This window comes from Oncorhynchus nerka, linkage group LG2, assembly GCF_034236695.1.
Source record: "Oncorhynchus nerka isolate Pitt River linkage group LG2, Oner_Uvic_2.0, whole genome shotgun sequence".
Lineage (NCBI taxonomy): Eukaryota > Metazoa > Chordata > Actinopteri > Salmoniformes > Salmonidae > Oncorhynchus > Oncorhynchus nerka.
This window is the reverse complement of record NC_088397.1, coordinates 50983618-51004525: the sequence shown is the minus strand read 5'-3', so window position 1 is coordinate 51004525 and position 20908 is coordinate 50983618. Positions and strand designations below refer to the sequence as shown.

The window sequence follows — 20908 nt, the reverse complement described above, 5'->3', positions numbered from 1 at the left end:
GGAAGACAGCTGTTGTCCAGATAGGAGGTGGAGAGACACTGGGGAAGACAGCTGTTGTCCAGGGAGGAGGTGGAGACACTGGGGAAGACAGCTGTTGTCCAGGGAGGTGGAGGAGAGAGACTGGGGAAGACAGCTGTTGTCCAGGGAGGAGGTGGAGAGAGACTGGGGAAGACAGCTGCAGAAGTATGTCTCTCTCAAGCTCTGCCTCGGGTAAACTCAAGGACCTGGAACCCTCCCCAGAGTTCAGTGGCGTTAAGAGCCATAACACTTCAAGGAGGGATACACAATGCAAGCTGGTGAACTGTAGCCTCAATAGTAGGGTCAACAGTGGTGGAATGGTAGTAGGATATACTTGAAGTGCTGAGAAATGTGTGCCGGCTGGCTGGGGAGGGAGGAAAGAGGTGAAGGGTCACATTCTGCTCCATGGATGAGTTGAGGCGCCATGTTCCGGAAACACACTCGCACTACATGGACAGAGTTTTGACTAGTAAGTGAAGTGAAACGTTGCAAAATGTAGATAGAAATCTAATGAATAGAGCGGACTCCTTTCCCTATTCAGCATGACCATTATATCTGTACTGCATTTCTTTTTGAATGTTCTTCAATGTTGTACCCTTCTAAACAGGCCCAGGTTTAGAGCAGTTTACTCTAGCTTGTAATTTATGGGAAGGGCAGTGGGTGTCAGCCTTTAAACAAACTGGTTTGTCTGGTTTACAACTTATGCAGACACATAACCAGCTTGACTACACAGTGGTCAGAAAATGGAGCCCGAGCACCCTAATTGAGTGTTAAATTCTGAGGCTAGCAACAGTTGTTTACAGCTATGACAGGTTATACTCGTCACATTTCACCCCAATAAGTTGCCACTAGCAAGTGCAGGGGGATAGATATACACAGAGCGTACGAAACATTAAGGACACCTGCTCTTTCCGTGACAGACTGACCAGGTGAATCCAGATGAAAGCTATGATCCCTTATTGATGTGACTTGTTGAATCAGCTTCAAAATCAGTGTAGATGAAGGGGAGGAGACAGTTTAAAGATTTTTAAGCCTTGTGACAATTGAGACATGGAGTACGTGTGCCATTCAGAGGGTGTATAATACTGTGACATAAGTGTAAGAGCCATTTGAAAAGACTGCCTGAGATTTCCGTCTGTTTTGGCGGGATGGCGTCATGGCCTGCCTGGTGACCTCACCAGGCGGTACATTAGTTACAAGGCCAATAAGAAAGAGTTCCAAACCTCTCTGCCAATAACAGTTTTTGGTTTTCCACTCCCCACTCAGACCACTCCCAGGCAGTCCGAGCAAATTTCTTAATGAGAAATTGCTCTTTGATAAAGTTATTAGTTTCTTTTTGACCATTGTAATTAAACACAATCACTGTAAGGTACTTAATTGTTACCCAGAAATGATTTGATATAAAACGGCTGCATTGGAACTTTAAAAAAGTCATTATATCATTGTCCTGAGCTGTAAATTCATCATTTTAAGTTTAAAAAAAGCATTGTACTTTCTTTACAGTAAAACCCAATGAACTAATTACCCTGGCTGAACGTAGACAATTTAATTTAAGTGCTTGATTTAAATGGATCTGGATTTAAATCCTCTTTTACTGAATCAGTTACTGGAGATTTGTTCTTTTCAGTTATAACAGTGTTTCTCATGACACATTAATAGCAACCATTTTAGAGAGTAAAACACGAATGAACTGAGGATATAGTTCAAAATGTATGTTTTAATTCAAATGCATTTCAATTATACAAATAACTAAGAACCAGCTTAATATTTGATTGTTTACTATATATTACATGCTTCTTAAAATACCAAAAGAAAATGCTCTAAAAACAGACAGAACCGTACAATGTATTTACATTATCAACAGGTTCATACAAATTCCTTCTTGAGGAATGGAGAGCACCAGTCCAGTCCAGCATGGGATGCAGTAAGCATTAAAAAAATTACAAAAATGAATTTTGTATCGACAAAATGAAGCCCTGTAATAGACTTAGTATTAACATCACAGTCATTGATAAAGTGTTAACGTGGTCTTTGACGGTATAAAAGCCGACACGTTAGACTGAAGCGTTTGGAAGTAAAGATGATCAAATTGCTGAGAATGAGCGAGGTCCAAATGCTTGTAAATGGCTGGTGCAAAAAGACTGACCAACAAAGAATAGCCAAGTGCTGTACATAGCTACGAACAACGCTACCGTAGAATGGGCTCTGGAAACTGGTAGACTGGAGAATGTTTCAGCAGGTTGCCATTGGTTGGCATCCTTACACTCAAAATCCAATTCCCATCCTTAAATTTCAACATGTCATTGTTTGAAAGATCCTTCATTGTAATGGTGAGCATATACAGCTTCCCCATATATTGGTCACGCAGGACAAGTCATGTTCATTGTCCTCCATCCTCCTACTGTCATCCCAGACCCTCAAACTAATCCAACCAGCCACAGCACCAAGTGCAACTCCATGCGCAACACACACACAGAATCTAGCAATACAGAACATTCAGATCAGGTGACCGTGTTGTAATTCTGCTTTCAGAAACTATGACTGTATGCAGATAGACCCACTTTGGCAATTCCGTGTAGGAGAACTCAAATCAGCTGTACATCGACTTTAGGTCCTTCCCAGTGTGAATTCCATAGTGTTGTTATTTGATTCTTTGGGTCCCTTCTTCCATCCAGAAAAACAGTTAAGTGCAGTCCAAGGCACATGAAAGTGTCACAAAGTGGAAGTTGAGACCGTTCATGATTGGTCTGACCGCTAGACTATAGTTCCAGGTTTGGCGGAGCCCTCGTGCCAGTAAAGTCGCTGGTCGTCTGGATCCAAGCTGCAGTTTGTATGGCTGCCGATGAATGGATCGGTTTGGCTGCCGATGAATGGATCGGTTTGGCTGCCGATGAATGGATCGGTTTGGCTGCCGATGAATGGATCGGTTTGGCTGCCGATGAATGGATCGGTTTGGCTGCCGATGAATGGATCGGTTTGGCTGCCGATGAATGGATCGGTTTGGCTGCCGATGAATGGATCGGTTTGGCTGCCGATGAATGGATCGGTTTGGCTGCCGATGAATGGATCGGTTTGGCTGTCGATGAATGGATCGGTTTGGCTGTCGATGAATGGATCGGTTTGGCTGTCGATGAATGGATCGGTTTGGCTGCTGATGAATGGATCGGTTTGGCTGCTGATGAATGGATCGGTTTGGTTCACATCTACATAGGATCTGCAACACATACAGGATACAAACAGGTTAGGCTAAAAATAAACAAAGCTGGTAACACAATCCAAGCAAATAGACATTTCTCACTGGTGGAAAGTTATTTGAATAATTTAACCCTGGGATATTGATTGGTTGGGATACAGTGCTAGAGAAATGAAAAATTGACAATTCTATGCCGGGTTTGAAAAAGCCAAAATGTGTGTGTGTTTGACCCAGGATTAAACTTTTCTCACACCTAAAAACAAAGCAGATGCACAACACGCATGAAACACAGAGCATTCAGATATCCGACAGGCAGGGTCACATTTTCTTCCACATATACCACCACTTCCAGAGCTGCACCACCACCACCAACAGTGGACACCACCACGAGTAAAGAGTAGAAGAACTGCCACGTACAAAATAAGTCCCCACCAACACCATAGCATCTTTGTGGGTAGTTTGTTTTCTCTCTCACCCTTTCTTTAGTGCGGTGCCTTTGATTAGGCGGTTTCATTTCGCTGGTCAGAACTCAGTACCATGATAGGCACCAGCGTCATACATCTCTAATGACCCCGGAGCCCATGCTGGCCCCGGCTCCAGTCTACCACAGCGCCTCCACTCATACTCTGCTGGGGGACATCTGTGCACGAGAGGGTCAAGGGTGAGTGATAGCAATAACGGAGAGGGAGGAGGCAGCTTAAGTGGTGTATGTGTGCCTTTGCAGACCCCATAAGAGAAATGTGACCGCTGGATGACAATTGGAACTAGTATGGCAGCTGAAAGAGATGGCAGGCGTAAACAACAATCCTAAAAGCCATGCAGTTACCAAAGAGCGAGAGAGACAGAGAGAGAGAGAGAGAGACAGAGACAGAGAGAGAGAGACAGAGAGAGAGAGACACAGAGAGAGACAGAGAGACACAGAGAGAGACAGAGAGACAGAGAGAGAGACAGAGAGAGAGAGAGACAGAGAGAGAGAGAGACAGAGAGAGAGAGACAGAGAGAGAGAGAGACAGAGAGAGAGAGAGACAGAGAGAGAGAGAGACAGAGAGAGAGAGAGACAGAGAGAGAGACAGAGAGAGAGACAGAGAGAGACAGAGAGAGAGAGAGACAGAGAGAGAGACAGACAGAGAGAGAGAGACAGAGAGACAGAGACAGAGAGACAGAGAGAGAGACAGAGAGACAGGGAGAGAGAGACGGCTCAAACAAACAGCTTTGATACTCATTGAAAAAGAGAAGTCCAAGGTACAGACCAGGACATTTTTAGCTCACTTAAAAAATAAAAACAAGCAAGCAATGAGGTCACACTGAGGACAGACTGATAAGCAAAACCACAGACAGGCCTGGTAGCTGGTTACTTACTACTATCATGGGCTACACTTAGCAAAGGAGACTTTACTAAGTATCTGGCTTCTGGAGCTGTGGGGCTGCTGCATGGGGACTAGAGCCCTGGCCTACCAGCCCTGTGCTCAGCCGGAGCCCACAGCGAGGGGAGGAGGAAGAGAAGGGGGAGGGGAGGAGGGAGGAAGCAGAGGAAGAGCTGGCAGGGACAAAGCCACAGCATCTCTGGCCATCAGGGCTGTACCAGGAACGCTTAGAGTGCTGGGAGGAGGAGGAAGAGGAGCCGTATCTATGAAGAGAGCGGTCCAGTGGACAGTTAAAGCAGGAGAGGAACCACCATTCGTAATCCCAGTAAGAGGAAGAGCTGACCATTGGCTGCACAGACAGACGCTATATGCTATAATCCAATCCAAGCAGTCATGCTAATTGGCTTGTGACTGAGGGAGCACCAACTATCAAAGGGTATTTGTAAACGTCTGGGACATATCGTGGTCAAGTAAGGGAGCCTAATGTCGGCCACAATGGTGTGTGACTGATAAACCAAATGGAAGCTTAATTTTTTCCAGCAAGCATCCATTCAACATAATGACACAGTATTGATTCTTAGGGCCATGGGTTAAGTATCTAATTAGGTAAGAAGCTGAAATGGGGCCAGGAGCTCACCTGCTGTAGGCGGGGTGGTGAGCTGTGCCGTAATGTGCTGTGCCATAGGAGGGGTAATGCTGCTGCACCGGCAGGGGCACGTCGTACTCTACCATACCGCCACGCAGGTGACCGGGCCGGCCTCCTGCTGTAGAGGACTGATGAGACGAGACTGGAACAGAAACGGGAAGAAAGTAGCGTTAGAACAGGATGACATAGCTCTGAGATATAGAGCGCTAACGAGTGACTGAACGTTAGCGTTTGTCGACATGCTCGAACGCAGAGTTGGGCGTTTTGCGCCACTCATACAAGTGAAACCAAATAATTGCCTTTGACTAACAGACTGGATGCGAGTGATGTGAGAGGAGAGACTTTGGCATGCTGTCTGTACCTGAAGAGTAGGGCATGGTCTGGTAGCCAAGGCTCTGCTGGGAACCCCTCTGATTGTAGTCATAGGCCTGTGGCTGCTTGTGGCTTGCGTTGCGGTGATACCAGCCTCTCAGGTGCTCCTCCACCAGTGCCTTCTGGATGTTCCTGGTCACGTGTTCCGTCCTGGGCGGAGCGTGGCGGTTCCTAGGCGGCCTCAGCGTGGCGTAGGGGTTCTGGGCCATACTGTCCGTCTCGTCGTCACCATAGCGACTGCTGTACGCATCATGTCTGTGGTAGGCCGGCGCGGCGTTGTAGGAGGGGTGGATGTTGTAATGACCCTCCAACTCGTTGTGGTACATGTAGACGCCGTTAGAGTAGGGCTCTGGCTCTGGGTAGCTGGGGTAGCCAGTCACGTAGTAGGCCGTGGTGGTGGGTCGCGGTGCCCGGGGGGGCTGGTATGTGTTGTAGCGGGCGTCAGTCTGTGCCAGGTTGGGCATGCTGCCCGAGTTGGCATAGACGTTGCTCTTCCTGCCCCTCCGTCGGTCCCTGGGGCGGTGGGTATGGTTCCCGGGCGCCGAGTACTCCACGCTGGACTGGCTGGTGTAGGATGAGCCGTCGTCCAGGAACTCCGTGCTGTTGCTGCGGCGTGCCAAGACGGACGCGGGCGCCGGGGGCACGGTCTCGACCAGGAACTGAGACTGGGACTCCAGACTGCCACTCCGCTGGCGGAAATGCTGAGGGCCGTCCTCCGACCTGGGAATAAACACCATTAGAATAGGATCCTCGGTCCTTTTCATATCAAATAAATATGGAAAACTATGTTACATCGGGTTACAATACGTTGTACAGAGAACACTAGACAGGAGGTTAGTCTAATTGGGGCTCATGGCTGGTGCCGAGACAGATGTTGTGGTGAACATCAGGAGGCAGCTGTGTATGCGAGGCGTGTAATGGGACATGGACGCCTGGCCTACCTGATCTGGGTACTGCTATAGGCATTGCGGGTGAGGAGTGGAGTCGGAGGCATGCTGCGTGCGTCACGTGGCTGTCTGGAGGCAGGCTTGTAAGGGCTGATGTGGCTCGATAAGGCGTCCGCGTGATTGTAGTGGAACGGTTCCCGGACTTCACCATCATGTAATCTGAAGCACATAAGAACAATGCTTTTTCACAGACTTGACGTCCTCAGGGTGAAGCTTTTATCGTGGTGACACAACCTCTGCGTCTCTACTCAAAACAGAAAAACGTGCCGCGGTTTCAGTCAAAACCTTCCCCTGGGTGACAGTCATTTCATAGCTCATTGATCTTTCTCTTCATGGAACAGTAAACAAATAACATTACAAAAATGGTAGCTGTATGAAACCTACATGAACCACTGAATTCTGCTCTCCTCTCCCAACAGCACATCATCCATGTAATTTGGTAAATGTTCACACAGTGAGCGAATACATTCAAATTCTGAACGTTTCCGGTCCCAGACTGCTTTTTCCCCCCTCCTTGGGATTGTGGTCTGTTCCTTAGCAGGCAGACACATGCTTACTGCCGTCTATTTTTAAAAGTGGAGCGCATTTGGGCTGATAAGAGGAGATTGTGGTGGGCAGTAGGAGAGGCGGCGGCTGGTAGGAATGCAGGCGGCCCTCCCTAGTTCTCCTGTACAGGTTTATACTGGCTGCTGCTATGGTTCTCCGGGCCCCAAGAATAACTGAAACACTGAGACTGGATAACAAAACAGCCCAGCGCCAGTAGAGCTGAAGCCACTAGCCAGGCCCGTGCCAAGTGTGCCTACCGGCTGTTGGTGCCGAGGTCCTGGAGCTGGTTGTGAGCTGAGGCCCGTCGATCAGACTGGTAGTGGAGACTGAGGGTGTCTGAGTGGTGGGGCCGTGGAGAGTACTGCACCGAGCGGGACCGTTGCCTCTGGTCTCCCAGATCCTCGTCTTAAACACACAGGGGAAGGAACTGTCATTGTCATGGTCTGCTAAGAGCTATGGGGGATGATACAGAGGTTTAGCTAATGTATGCATGCATGTATGTATGTATGAATGAATGATGTAACCTCCGCAGCACTCACCATCGTCCAGAGTAAGGCTGTCGGACAGGGAGCTGAGTTCGGCGGGGTTCACATCATCTGAGAAAAGGGGAGAGACGAAGGCTTTAGACGTGCTTGTTTTGGGCATTTCATTAGAAGCCATTAAATAAACAAATCCACATCTGATAAAAATCCATCGCCTGAAGTCTAGTTCCTTTCCGACTAATACAGACAAGGTGCTTCTGGCAGGAATTCTGATCTCTTTGACTCCTCTGTAAGCTACACTCAATATAAACCATGTTATCACTGTGACAGTTTGTGATGTCTGCCGGCTGATATGGCATGGTGTAGGCTACCTGCTATGATTATTGATGCTCTCTGGGTGGGCTTCTTGCCCATCTTGACCCTGTATTCGTTGATCTCGTCCTCAATCTCATGCAGCTTCCTCATGGCGTCTAGGCAGTTCCTCCTCCTCTTCTTCTTCACCGTCTTACAGAGCTCAGCCTCGTTGGCCAGTTTCTTCGCCGCCTCCACGATCTTCTGCTGCAGGGCAAACATGCTCTCCAGGTTCCTCAGGTGGGGATCCTGCCGGACAACACACAGCACAAACTGAATTTTACACACAGACGCGCAGAACGAAGTCTAAATATATGATTACAACATTTCACTACAATGTCAATCAAGCCTAAGATTTATTAGCAAACATTGTTATGACAGCCAGCGCTGCTCCCATCCTGTGACTGCCACACTAACCGCGTCATAGGGGAAGAGGTCGTCCAGTTTGAAGGCTGTCCCCATGCGCCGACGGACCACGGGGGGCTTCTCGCCCGAGGCTAGAGGGTACTCTTTAGGCAGACTGCCTGTCAGCTCCTGGAGGAACAAAACAACAACAAAAAAACAGAACAAATCAGCTGGGATATAATCTACTTGAAATCAGGACCTTGAGACTGCTAAAGATGCTTACAGCTTCTCGCAGGCAGATCTTCTTGAGCTCCTCCAGTTTCTGAGTCAGAGAGTCCTGCAGATCCTGCTGTTTCTTCTTCAGGTCAGCAACCTTCTTCTTCTGTTCCTCACTCACCTCGGAGTCTGCTGATCCTGCAACAGGCAGGCATTATATTTAGACCACGATGACCACTAATTTCATCTAATCTAATCCATCACTTGTCTTAAATGGGAGCCAATAAGACAGATAGGTCCATCCAGCGTAGTTGGATTGTTAAGCTTATTGTCTACCTGCTGAGATGAGGGATCCGTTGCTGGCCATGATGAGCTGGTCTTTACTCTCTAAGCTGGACAGCTTACTGATCCTGGGCGCTCTGATCTCGGTCAGGTCCATGGTGATATCATTCAAACTTCTCGCTGTGGCAACGTTGGACTGGAGAGAGAGAGAGAGACAAGGAGAGAAGATAAAGTCAGTATTTCATCTTAATGATTGTGCCGTGCGATGAGAGACCCGTTTGCATGCTTCTGTTTAGGCTGGGAGCGGAGCTCGGTCTCTCTGTCATTAATCAGCCTCAGCACTATTCCGGGATGAGCACTGGTAGAAGCCCCATCTGCTTCTGGAAGGCAAAAAAACATTGACTGCAGCCACACGTGCACTCATTCACCCCCTCGGAGCAAATCTCATCGCTCACACTCAACTTGGAAACAGCAGCAGTGCACAACAACCTACTAAAATATGCACAATCTAAACAAACACATCCAAAAAGGCCCTTCAGTTGATTCATCAAATAAAACAACAAAGCAACTCAGCATTACTTCAAGAATCCCCATAGCCAAGCTTGGGCTAGTCTAACAATAGTACAACACACATAAGATACTGGGGCAGAGACATGTTAGCAACTGGGAGGAGTTAAAGGTAAAGACAAGCCAGATGTGCATGGAGGAGTGGAGAGATGGTGTGTGGAGATAGATCCGATAGCGTGGCGAGGGTGATGAGGCCTTGAGATAAGGCTAGGAACAGCATAGAGCCTCCAGATGCAGGGTGGAGTGAAGAGAAGACACTCACTTTGCTCTGCTTCCTGTCCAAATAGAACCGGTGCTGACTGATGGCCATCACCCAGATGGTTTTAATCAGAGAGTGGCTGGCATACCACGAGTGGATGACCGATCCGGTCTGCCCGAATGTACGCCTGGACACTGTCCTTCTGTGGATTAACGGAGACAGATAAGACACACACATTTTTAAAATCACTCATGTTACTGCTAGGAGTAATTTCATCTCTTTAATCCAGACCGGGAATACCTGGATCTCACGTGTGGATACACTTTTAATAACATGGTATGATGGGTGCTGGTATCAGAATCACACACAAATCAGGGATTACAAAAACAATTGCTCGCATACACTCACTCAACATCCAAATTAAATCTCATGACTGGTTCCGTAATTCAATACATTCATGGCGGAGAGATAGAGCAACATTAGGTCAGTTTTGCACCAGAGATTGTTTAATTACAGCCAAGCTGGCTAGTAGCACCATGTTAAACCTGTGATCAAGCACTGAGGCTAGAAGTGCTGCAATGTCCCGAGAACACAGACTGCCAGCAGTCCTTTAAAACAGGAAGGAAGGCCTTCATTTGTGACTAGCAGGTTGTTGTATTGGAGAGAGAGCTCATTAACACTAGGCTCTGAAAAGGGCTAGAGGCAGCAGACAGACAACTAAGGCTTCGGATACCAGTTGTAATGTTTCCGAAAGGCTAGTATTGGAATATAAGGAGTGATTTCTGGGTCTAGTCCAGTAGGCACAAAATGTTTTGAGGCACTTCAGCAACCTGTCCAATAACATTTTTTTTGCCATGTCAGGCCCAACAAAACATGACCAAGGATCGATCGATGTATCCAGTATCAGTTCTCTCACCTGTGAGGGTCGTTCACCTCAACTGCAAATTTCTTCTCACGGAAATACAAATTATCGAGCTGCTTCCACTGAAACAACTGCAGACAGAGAGAGAGAAAACAGGACACACAACTTAGTACATAGTATACGGGACCATGCCTTGTTTGAGTGAGTGCAGACCTACAAAGAGACGTGGTTCGATACATCGCTGCATGAAAACAAACATTTACATCCTTATTCATTCCAAACTGCTTGAGGCGTCCAATGTGTGTACCATCAAAACACAAAGAAAACGCCACAAGCATGGAAAAAACACTTTGGCGTTGTCCCAGACACACCAGCCTCTCTCTTGGCCCTTCGTTAAATTCCAGTGAACTTGCAACATTAACAGCAGCAGCTGTGAACAGAGGACAACAGCCAATCAGTCAGGTGGAAGGTCAATTTAGTTACTACTCCGTAATGAAGCCGGCGCAGAGAGCAAGACTTGCCTAGCTGAAAACTAAGCCTCTCATTTCATTCTGCCTGAAGGGAGAGCGCTGAAAACAGGGCAAGGAGGAGTGCACTTCAGTCAGGGTGAAAGATCTGCTTACAGTGGAAAAACGGGATTTCTTTAGAGACTTGGATCTCTCATGTCATGTGAGAAACAGAGAATCCACCACTAACACCAGAATCCGGGGGTGTAGATTTACGGCAGAGGGTCTTAATAAACATTCTCTACCAGGTACCGGCGAGCCAGGCAGACAGTCAGAGCTCTAAATAATAGAACACATTATCCTGGACTACAGAGGCATATGGGTAATATATCATAGACTACCTACAGTCCTCAGCGAGAAATCGAAATCATCTCACAAGAAGCCCAGCCCATGACACTGTACTTTGTAGCATACATCGCAGTGTATATTGGCTATTCTTTCACTCATCTCTGATCTGAAAACTGCTCTTAGTACATTTTTTAAATGACACCACAACAGCAACCAAATTGTTGTTTAAAAAAAAAAAAAACAGGTTCTACATGTTGCCAGTATACTGTCAGTCTGGTTTAAAATGGTGGATTACACAGCACGTTAACATACAGTTACTAACAGGTAACCCAAAAAAACAGAAAGACAACAAAATAACTGAATATATCCTAAACTACCTAGTCAGGTAAATGGAAGGCTTACCAAAGCAGGTTTTAGTACTAAATCCCTGGTGAATTATCAGGGTGCTGTTGAACCCTCTGGCTGTTTCCCACAGGGCTAGAGACTTCTTTGAACAATACGCTCTTGTCTGTTATCAGGCAGCCAGAAAGGTGTTGGAAGAGTTTCAGCTGAGCAGACTCCACCCCTCTCCCCCCACTTCCTCTGACATCACAGACACCTCACCCAGCTTGCACCTCTCTCTCTCTCAAATTCTCTCTGTGTTCCTCACTCGATCACTCACTTCCTCTTCAGTCAAACCTGATGAACAGGTTGTGTACAGTGCACACAAAGGTATTCTACCTCATCTTCTGAGAACTGACCGCTGTTACCCTCTTTCAGTCTGCTTCAGTTCCGTTTATCCACAGATCTTAGATTAGCCTTCTAGTCATACCTGACCCTTAGCACCTTCATTACCCTCTGTGATGTTGTTCTATATACCTTGCCAACCCCTGTTGTTTGGAGTGCCATCAACTCCAGCCTCCAAACGCTCCCACAAGGCAAATATGTCAGGAATCTACTACTAATCATTAATAGCAGGCCCCTCCCTCACCTCGCTGTGACTACAGGACAGCGCTCGGTCAGTTCTTCGAATCGGGCCCTACCTGACAAAGAAGAATCTCTCATTACACCTCTAAAGCCAGTTACTTAAACCAGCAAACCAAATGTAACAAACTCTGCAACTGACAAAACAAATGCTGTAGCCAATAACAAACATTTAGTATATTAGGTAGCAATGTATTTCATTTTATTTAACCTTTATTTAACTAGGCAAGTCAGTTAATAACAAATTCTTATTTTCAATGACGGCCTAGGAACAGTGGGTTAACTGCCTGTTCAGGGGCAGAACGACAGATTTGTACCTTGTCAGCTCGCGGGTTTGAACTTGCAACCTTCCGGTTACTAGTCCAACTATCTAACCACTAGGCTACCCTGCCGCCCCAAGATAATAGTTCAGACTTCAAGACTTTAGCCCCCACCCCCCCAAAAAAGCAAAAGAGGCAGTAGTTTATGATTTACAGTCTGTAAAGAGAAGCATCTCCAGAGATCGGGAGTAGTAAAGTCAACCAGTTTCTCCATTGCTGCTCCAGATGATACTGCAAGCCTAGCCTAATCAATTAGATTCCTAGTCTCACCGTGGATGGGGAGCATGGTAATTACTGAACAATGAGAACCAGCAGCCTCCGTACTTCCCACAGGCTCATCTTCAATTCACAAACCCCCTGGCCACTTATTACTCAATTACTAGTAGAGCACATTCAGAAAAAAGACACAGATAAGTCATGTTTACGTAACAAGGTCATTCGATAGTTTCAACACACACATTTAATAGGTGCTCAGGTGTGGCCGATGGTAGTGACTGCCAAAATATGTCAAAAATGTGACACCTCAAACTCTGATTACAAGACCACACCGTCTAGACAGAGAACAGTCCAAGACAGTGCTGCGAACAGCCTTCAAACCACCACCAAAACCAAAACACGAGGTGGAGAGACACCGTTCAGCCATCTGGAGTACAGAACAGTAGGTCCCCCATCTCGGTCTGATTTCAGTTGTTACACTTCTCATTAGAGGCCGAGTCCATGCCAAAATGCCTGTGGTCATAGATAGTCCCAGAACTTTCTGATCCAGACCCAACCCTGAACCCACAACAACCTCCCCAGACCACCCCCCAGGGCTTTGTGACTTGACAGAGTCATTTCTGAGGATAAAAAAATAAATAAAAAATAAATAAAAATGATTGTGTGTCAAAGGCCGTGACTCGCACCCCTATGCAGGATGCGTACGGCCACACCCGTCTCATGCCATGTCACATGGCACGCTGGCTGGTAACACGGAACATTTCCACCAGAAGCATAACAGGAGAGATTGCTACAGTCGACTAGACTCCACAAACACGCATTAAGGCTATGACTTTAACCCAATATATACTAGGGTGAAAGAAGTGTGAAAGTGGCTTGTATGGAATGGATTTGTATGGTCCACTGCCACAGCTGGCATTCGATTTTAACACCCTTTTAAATATTTGAGCAGTCTTTTACTGTTCCAAGACCAAAATGTATGGTCTGTCATATGATCATTACCTAAATAATGTCATCTTTACTGAGCTGTGCTTACATTGGTTGATCATATATCTGGACCTGCAATTGATTGTTCTTTTCTTCTTTCTTTTTTTAAATAAAAAAAAGTCAAAATTACTTGCGGAGAAGGGTAAGATGGACTGAAACACATACATAGAGACAGCGAGTGAAAAAGAGCTCATGAATGATTCAAGCCTGTATGAATCAAGCTGGGCTCTAAAAGCGCTCTACATCACGGATGCTTGCTCCTCTGACCATCTTAGAAATCCCTTTTCATTTATAGTACAGCTTTTGTATAAAACGTGGTGCTCTAGCATACATATGATTCTCCTGCATGGTCTTCAGTCCCTCTACCCATTCAAATGCAAACTTCCCTTCTTTCATAGTCGTGGTATGCTTGAACACGCAGTTCAATAGACAGACCATCAGAATGACATGTTGGCTACTATTGACATTTTGGGAGAATCCTTACGAGTCCTTTTAACCCCAGCAGGCACGGATAGAGAGTTGTGGTTCATCCCATTCATGACGCTGTGAGGAAACTGACATCCATGAGGAGGAGGATAATGAGAGGTTAAGCTACAGTAACTTCTTTCAGCGCATGTCACTGAACTCTGGGAGAACCTCAATTAAAAGCCTTTTCATCCCGATGCCCCACGATTTCTCTCAGGGGACGAGTGGAGTGCAGAAGTGGGCTCCTCCTCCTGCAGCTCCCCCTCACAAGCCCCTCCCAGCCTCCCAAGCGTCTCTCAGCCCCCCTGCCAAGGTGATTGTGTTTTATTACTTGATCAATTGTTTGCTCTCCAAGAGACAACACACACACAATGACAGGCGGCTTTGCATAATGAGCGCAGCATGCTGAGAGAGGGGCAGAGGGGGGCTGCGCTGAATACAAAAGGCCGCCAGCCTCAACAGGACGCACTATCAATATTATACTAGATGACAGGCCCTTCTAGAACAGCAGCTAGAGTTGGGTACTTAACAACAACAAAAAAGCATGTACAATTTTAAAAAGTCCACCCTTTCACCAGGGGACTGCTGAGGAGGAGTTTTGGCATGAATGCCCCCTCCCTTTATGGTCAGTGGGTTGGGTTGGTCTGGCTGGAGCATGGTTCTCTCTCAGAGCAGAGCGCCCCTCACAGAGACAGCCCAGGCTGGATTGGTGCCAGCTCCAGAGCCCTGCCTTCCTGCTCCCCATGGCGCGCCATAATTACACCTTCCACTGGGAGGGCTGCTGGGAAAGGAGCTGCGATACGCTGGGTTTAATAAGTGGGACATGTCCATTAATGCCTTGGCATTCGCTGCAACAGCACATCCAGCTGTGCCAACACGTATCCAACATGGAACAGGTAAGACACATACTAGTAATGAAGCTGGCCGATTAAACACACAAGACAAAACGTGCATGGAAAGGAACATAATCCCCTGAAAATAGAGTGGGTGAGACGTAGGGCTGGGAATGGCCAGGGACCTCACGATATGATATTATCACCATTCTTAGGTGCCGATACGATATGTATTGAGATTCTATATGGATTGTGATTTGATTGCAATTCAATGTTCCAAATACATTGCTCACCATATGTCTGCTACAGAGGGACAGGAGAAAACACGTTTTGATCAGTCATGGAAATGAAAAGTGCTGAAAATAAATACTGGACTTTTGCTGCAGGTACAGCCAACTAACGCAAAAATAATATTGCGTTATGTCATTATTGATTCCCCCCCCCCTTCACGAGTGAGCAGAGGATGTTTAGAGAGATAATAATAGAGGACAATCTTTTTTTCAAAAGTAGCATTTTCTTTATTTAAAAAGGCCAAAAACGGTAACTTCGTTTCATATTTGTAATCACTGTCGTAGTTAATAACATTACACCCTAAATTAGGAATCTTATCTTTCCCTTTCAAGACAATTTGATACGCATCTACATACATGGGCTCCGATACGTTATAGTTTGAAATGATTCGGTGTGAATCAGTTTGATCAGAGGAACGATACGATCGAAGGGACTAACATTTGTTGCATAAACACATAGATTTTCCATTCTAAATGAAAACCTGCTGCTGATGGAGCTCATGAGCTGGGTCTCTCTGAACGCAATCTGTCTGAGCCAACAACAAAAGCGTGTGGGTAAATAATGTCCATGGCGTATGTAGGCACCTGAGCTGAACTGTAAGGTAAACCGGGCATCTTTTACAACCCTATTATCAGTTAGAGAAGGAGGGAGACATATCCTTTTGAGCATGGTGAAGTTATTCATTACACTTTGGATGGTGTATCAATACGACCAATCACTATACAGGCATCCATCCTAACTCAGTTGCCGGACAGGAAGAAAACCGCTGAGGGATTTCACCAATAGTGACTAAAAACAGTTACAGAGTTTAATGGCTGTGATAGGAGAAAACTGAGGATGGATAAACATTGTAGTTACTCCATAAAACTAACCTGATTTTTCACCTTGTCGGCTCGGGATTCGAACTAGCAACCTTCAGGTTACTGGCCCAACGCACTAACTGCTAAGCTACCTGCCGCCGCTACCTGCCACCCCCACGTTGATAACACAATTTCACCTCCCTTTCCTCCCTCTCTTTTTCCACTTTTCCATGACACTGGCCAAGAACAAGCTTTTTGTTGCCGTCATTTACAGTTTGGTGGCTTATTAACCAGAGGAGTGGGGGTGGGTGTTGAGTTAGAGCATAGGAATGACAAAATGAACAAAAGCCACAAGACATACAAAGGGAGGCCAACCTACCTTCCGAGGTTTCAACTTGTCCTGTAAATCGTACTGTCCGATGCCTTTATAGCTGACTCCCAGCCACCACGGTAGGCCCTGCTTGTCCTGTTGAGAAGGCAAGGCACACCACTCATTAAGAGCTGCTTCAGTGGTACAGTTTTAAACTAAGGGCCATTACTGTGGCAATTACCCCATTAGGCTAGCAGCACAAGGGAAGATCAAATACATTGAAGCAGCCCTAAAAATCCACAGCATGAGGGAGTCATTTTAACACCAGCGTTTGATGTGCTCAGACACCCTGCTTTAATGAGTGAGTTGGGAGGGAGCTGGGGCTCTGGGAGAGAGAATTGCTGAGAGAGGGATCACTCAGTCATCAGTTAACTAAGCATGCGGCCGGAGCAAACACCCAGCTTAAGTCCCCAATCAGCCTCCAGGGGGAAAATGGCTGTATTTCGATGAGAAATAACTACTTCTTAATAGGGTTGTCACAACACCAGTATCGCGATACTCAGAGGTATCGCGGCAAGGAAACCAAACATGAAGCGGACTGAATTTCTTGAGTAAAACAGCCATAACGAAACAAGCAGCCTTATGTTGTCATCAGAATCACATGTTTTTTGCCCCAAAGCTATAGCACACAATATTTTCCATACAGTAGGTTTCTTAAAAGGACCAAAGAGTTCAGCCTGCTTTGTGTTTTCCTTTTTTCCATGGAAAATCAGGTATTGTAGTATCGCGATACTGGTATTGTGACAACTCTACTTCTTAATCTCAAACAGGGTTAGTCAGATGGGAACGCAAACATGAACAGTACAGATATTCGATGCCTTCTACTGTTTGATACAGGGTGCAGCTCTTACCTTTACTGGATAATAATGGACTCCATATGTAGGGAGGGACTCAACTAAGGCCAAATACCTTCAAAACAGAGGGAGACACGTTAGCAGTAATTCAGGCAGTTACACTTCATCGATGTCCGTGAGCGGCCATTGCACAGAGGTTAGAATGGGCTTCAAGCCCCAGTCATTTACCAGACTGTCATTTACAGTGGCAGAGCCATCGATTTCTGTACATGGCCTTGACAGAGAGAGGGGCAGTCCACTGATCAACTCAAATCATACACCCCGGGTTGTAGATGACCTCGCTAGGCTAATCTCTCCCAGGTAAAACAAAGCAGACCACTGCCACACACTTCTGGCTGCCCACAGTAAGAGCTAGCTGTTCCCTAATTAAATGACACATTCTGGTAGCGCAACAGCAATCCCCTTTAAACAACAACACCCAGGAGTAGCCTGTACAGAGGGGGCTGCGGAGGGAGCAGTGCTGATGAACGTGCTGGACTAGAGGTGCACAGCAGCTCATTTCCTTCATGCACTTGACCCAGATGAACATAAACGGACAATTCATTACGTTACTTACTGCACAATGGCTTGCCCTCTGCTGAGGCCCTTCAGGTTCTCGTGGCACTCAATCACTCGGTCTTCACTGTAACAGAGAAATAAAAGCTGTAATGATTCATCCATCGCCGATTGTAACATCCCCAAACTGAGGGATGTGGTGAGACAGTCCTTCCCTGACACACATTCTGCCTGTTCATGCAGACAATTCTGGCTGGCCTACGGACCTGGCCAGCCAATGGATCTCATCTCCCTCTCAGCTCCCACACACATCCCATCTCGTTCCCACTGCAATCATCCCCCTTAACAGCATGGATTGATTCAGAGGGGTTGGGTTAAATGCGGAACACACATTTTGGTTGAATGCATTCAGTTGTGCAACTGACTAAGTATCCCGTTTCCCTTTCCTTAACAGTATGGAGGAATTGCAGCGCGTGCGCACTCTCACACACAACCCTGTAATTCCAATCTGCCCATTGATCTAACTCCAGCTGCTGTTCATCAGTGAGCAGAGCTGCAGCCTCAGATGACCGCTGAGGCAGAAGACATGGCAGCATGCACTCAAGACACTGGCACAGAGACACGGGAGCTCTAAAACAGTGCCTGGCCTCCTCCACCTCCCTCCCTCCCTCCCTCTCCAGCCTAGCTCCCATGAGGACATGATGAAGTCAGCACCTCCCTAGCTGTGCAGGGTGCATTCAGAGCAGAGCTACTGGCCAGCCAGTCTAATTAACAGAGCACTAATGAATACAGCCCATCTGAGAAAAACTAGCTGCTGGTACCAGGCAGAACTCTGGGTGCACATCCACCCTCATCTGCATGGGAAAATAATTGCTTTGTGCATCCAGGTGTTAGCTACAATTAAAAACCCTTTGATGGGGATGGGAATGTGGTGGGGGATGGGTGGTATCGACAGGGCGGCGGTCTGGTATCTATGGGACTGTGTGTAATCCACTTGGATTAATTCCCCCTGTGCATTTGTGGTTAAAGTGCTTCTAATGTGGCACTGCTTACCAGTAAGCCAGGGAGGGGTGCTCTCTCAGGACTCTGGTGGGTAGAACTGGTAGCTTATTCAGGTCCGATCTGGAGCTTTCAACACTGGAAACACACGGATTGTACAAATGATTAACAGAGTTCGTTCACAAGAACATCATTGTAACAGTTGTTTTGACTTAAAAAAAAGGGGCATTTAATCTTCAATAGGAAAAAAATGCTCATCCAGAAGTGGCACTCCTAGTGGCCGGGGAATTTAATGCAGTTATATATATCATTACGTTATATAACTGCATTAAATTAAACCTCTAGACTACCTTTACTCCACACAGAGACGTGCACAAAGCTCTTCCTTGCCCTCCATTTGGAAAATATATTTTTATTTTTGGAGAACTTTTTACCCCATTTATTCCCTCCCTAATTTCGTGATATCCAATTGGTAGTTAGTCTTGTTCCATCGCTGCAACTTCCATACAGATTCGGGAGAGGCAAAAGGCAAAGGTTGAGAGCCATGCATCCTCCGAAACACGACCCCACCAAGCTGCAGTGCTTCTTGACAAACTGCTTGCTTAACCCGGAAGCCAGCCGCACCAATGTGTCAGAAGAAACACCATACAGCTGGCGACCGAAGTCAGCGTGCATGCGCCTAGCCGCCACAAGGAGTCGCTAGAGTGCGATGGGACAATGATACCACAGCCGGCCAAACCCTCCCCTAACCCGGACAAAGCTGGTCCAATTGTGTGCGGCCTCATGAGTATGCCAGTCGGGGCCGGCTGCGACACAGCTCGGGATCGAACCCGGATCTGTAGTGCCGCCTCTAAGGCACTGCATCACTGTGCTAGACCGCTGAGCCACACGGTTGAACCATTTGAAAAATCTGACCATAATTCAATCCTGCTGATTCCTGCTTACAAGCAAAAACAAAAGCAGGAAGTGCCAGTGACTCCCTCAATAAGGAAGTGGTCAGATGACGCGGATGCTACAGGACTGTTTTGCTAGCACAGACTGGAAAATGTTCCCGGGACTCATCCAATGGCATTGAGTATACCAATTCAATCACCGGCTTCATCAATAAGTGCATCGTCCGACATCGCAAGCTGCCAATGACACGAGCCTACCAAACAGGCTAAAATGGCTTTTATGCTTGCTTTGAGGCAAGCAAACACTGTAGCATGAGAGCACCAGCTGTTCCGGACGACTGTGTGATCACGCTCTCCGTAGCCAATGTGAGCAAGACCTTTAAACAAGGCCTCAGGGCCAGACGGATTACAACGATGTGCACTCAGAGCATGCACAGACCAACTGGCAAGTGTCTTCACTGACATTTTCAACCTCTCCTTGACCTGTAATACCTACATGTTTCAGGCATATCACCATAGTCCCTGTAACCAAGAAAGCGAAGGACTGGCTAAATGACTACCGCCCTGTAGCACTCACGTTGGTAGCCATGAAGTGCTTTGAAAGGCTGGTCATGGCTCACATCAACATCCCAGAAACCCTAGACCCACTTCGCATACCGCCCCAACAGATCACGCAATCTCAAATCGCACTCCACACTGCCCTTTCCCACCTGGACAAAAGGAACACCTGTGAGAATGCTGTTACTACAGCGCAGCGTTCAACACCATAGTACCCACAAAGCTCATCACTAAGCTAAAACACCTTCTGCAACTGGATCCTGGACTTCCTGACTGGCCACCCCCAGGTGTTAAGGGTTAGCAACAACATCTGCAACGCTGATCCTCAACACAATGGCCCCTCAGGGGTGCATGCTTAGTCCACAACCGTACCCGCTGTTCACCCACGACTGCATGGCCAAGCTCAACTCCAACACCATCATTAAATTTGCTGACAACACAACAGTGGTAGGCCTGATCACAGACAACGATGAGACAGCCTATAGGGAGGTCAGAGACCTGACAGTGTGCCAGGACAACCTCTCCCTCAACGTGAGCAAGACAAAAAGAGCTGATCATGCACTACAGGAAAAGGAGTGCCAAACACGCCCCAATTCACATTGACAGGGCTGTAGTGAAGCGGGTTGAGAGTTAAGTTCTTTGGTGTCCACATCAACAAACTATCATGGTCCAAACACACC

The 20908-nt window shown here is 46.9% G+C and overlaps 1 protein-coding gene across 4 annotated transcripts in view; it reads right to left on the bottom strand.

Moving 5' to 3' along the window:
- Positions 1-1715: 1715 nt before the first annotated feature.
- The window catches only part of LOC115137158 (FERM domain-containing protein 4B-like), a 69566-nt gene continuing 50373 nt past the window's right edge, over positions 1716-20908 (bottom strand). The window contains exons 8-24 of one of the 4 annotated variants that reach the window (XM_065027764.1): positions 18832-18915; positions 17840-17905; positions 17281-17338; positions 16439-16525; positions 10445-10521; positions 9592-9730; positions 8817-8958; positions 8548-8678; positions 8337-8453; positions 7940-8168; positions 7626-7682; positions 7344-7491; positions 6535-6699; positions 5583-6313; positions 5213-5363; positions 4571-4838; positions 3143-3232 (exon numbers count right to left, since the gene is read on the bottom strand). In XM_065027764.1, coding sequence (XP_064883836.1) covers positions 4607-4838; positions 5213-5363; positions 5583-6313; positions 6535-6699; positions 7344-7491; positions 7626-7682; positions 7940-8168; positions 8337-8453; positions 8548-8678; positions 8817-8958; positions 9592-9730; positions 10445-10521; positions 16439-16525; positions 17281-17338; positions 17840-17905; positions 18832-18915 — 2614 coding nt within the window. In that variant the 3' untranslated portion in view covers positions 3143-3232; positions 4571-4606. Of the gene's footprint in view, positions 3233-3686; positions 3852-4570; positions 4839-5212; positions 5364-5582; positions 6314-6534; positions 6700-7343; positions 7492-7625; positions 7683-7939; positions 8169-8336; positions 8454-8547; positions 8679-8816; positions 8959-9591; positions 9731-10444; positions 10522-16438; positions 16526-17280; positions 17339-17839; positions 17906-18831; positions 18916-20908 lie in introns of all 4 variants that reach the window. The other 3 variants (XM_065027773.1, XM_029673293.2, XM_065027757.1) reach the window with 3 other exon arrangements.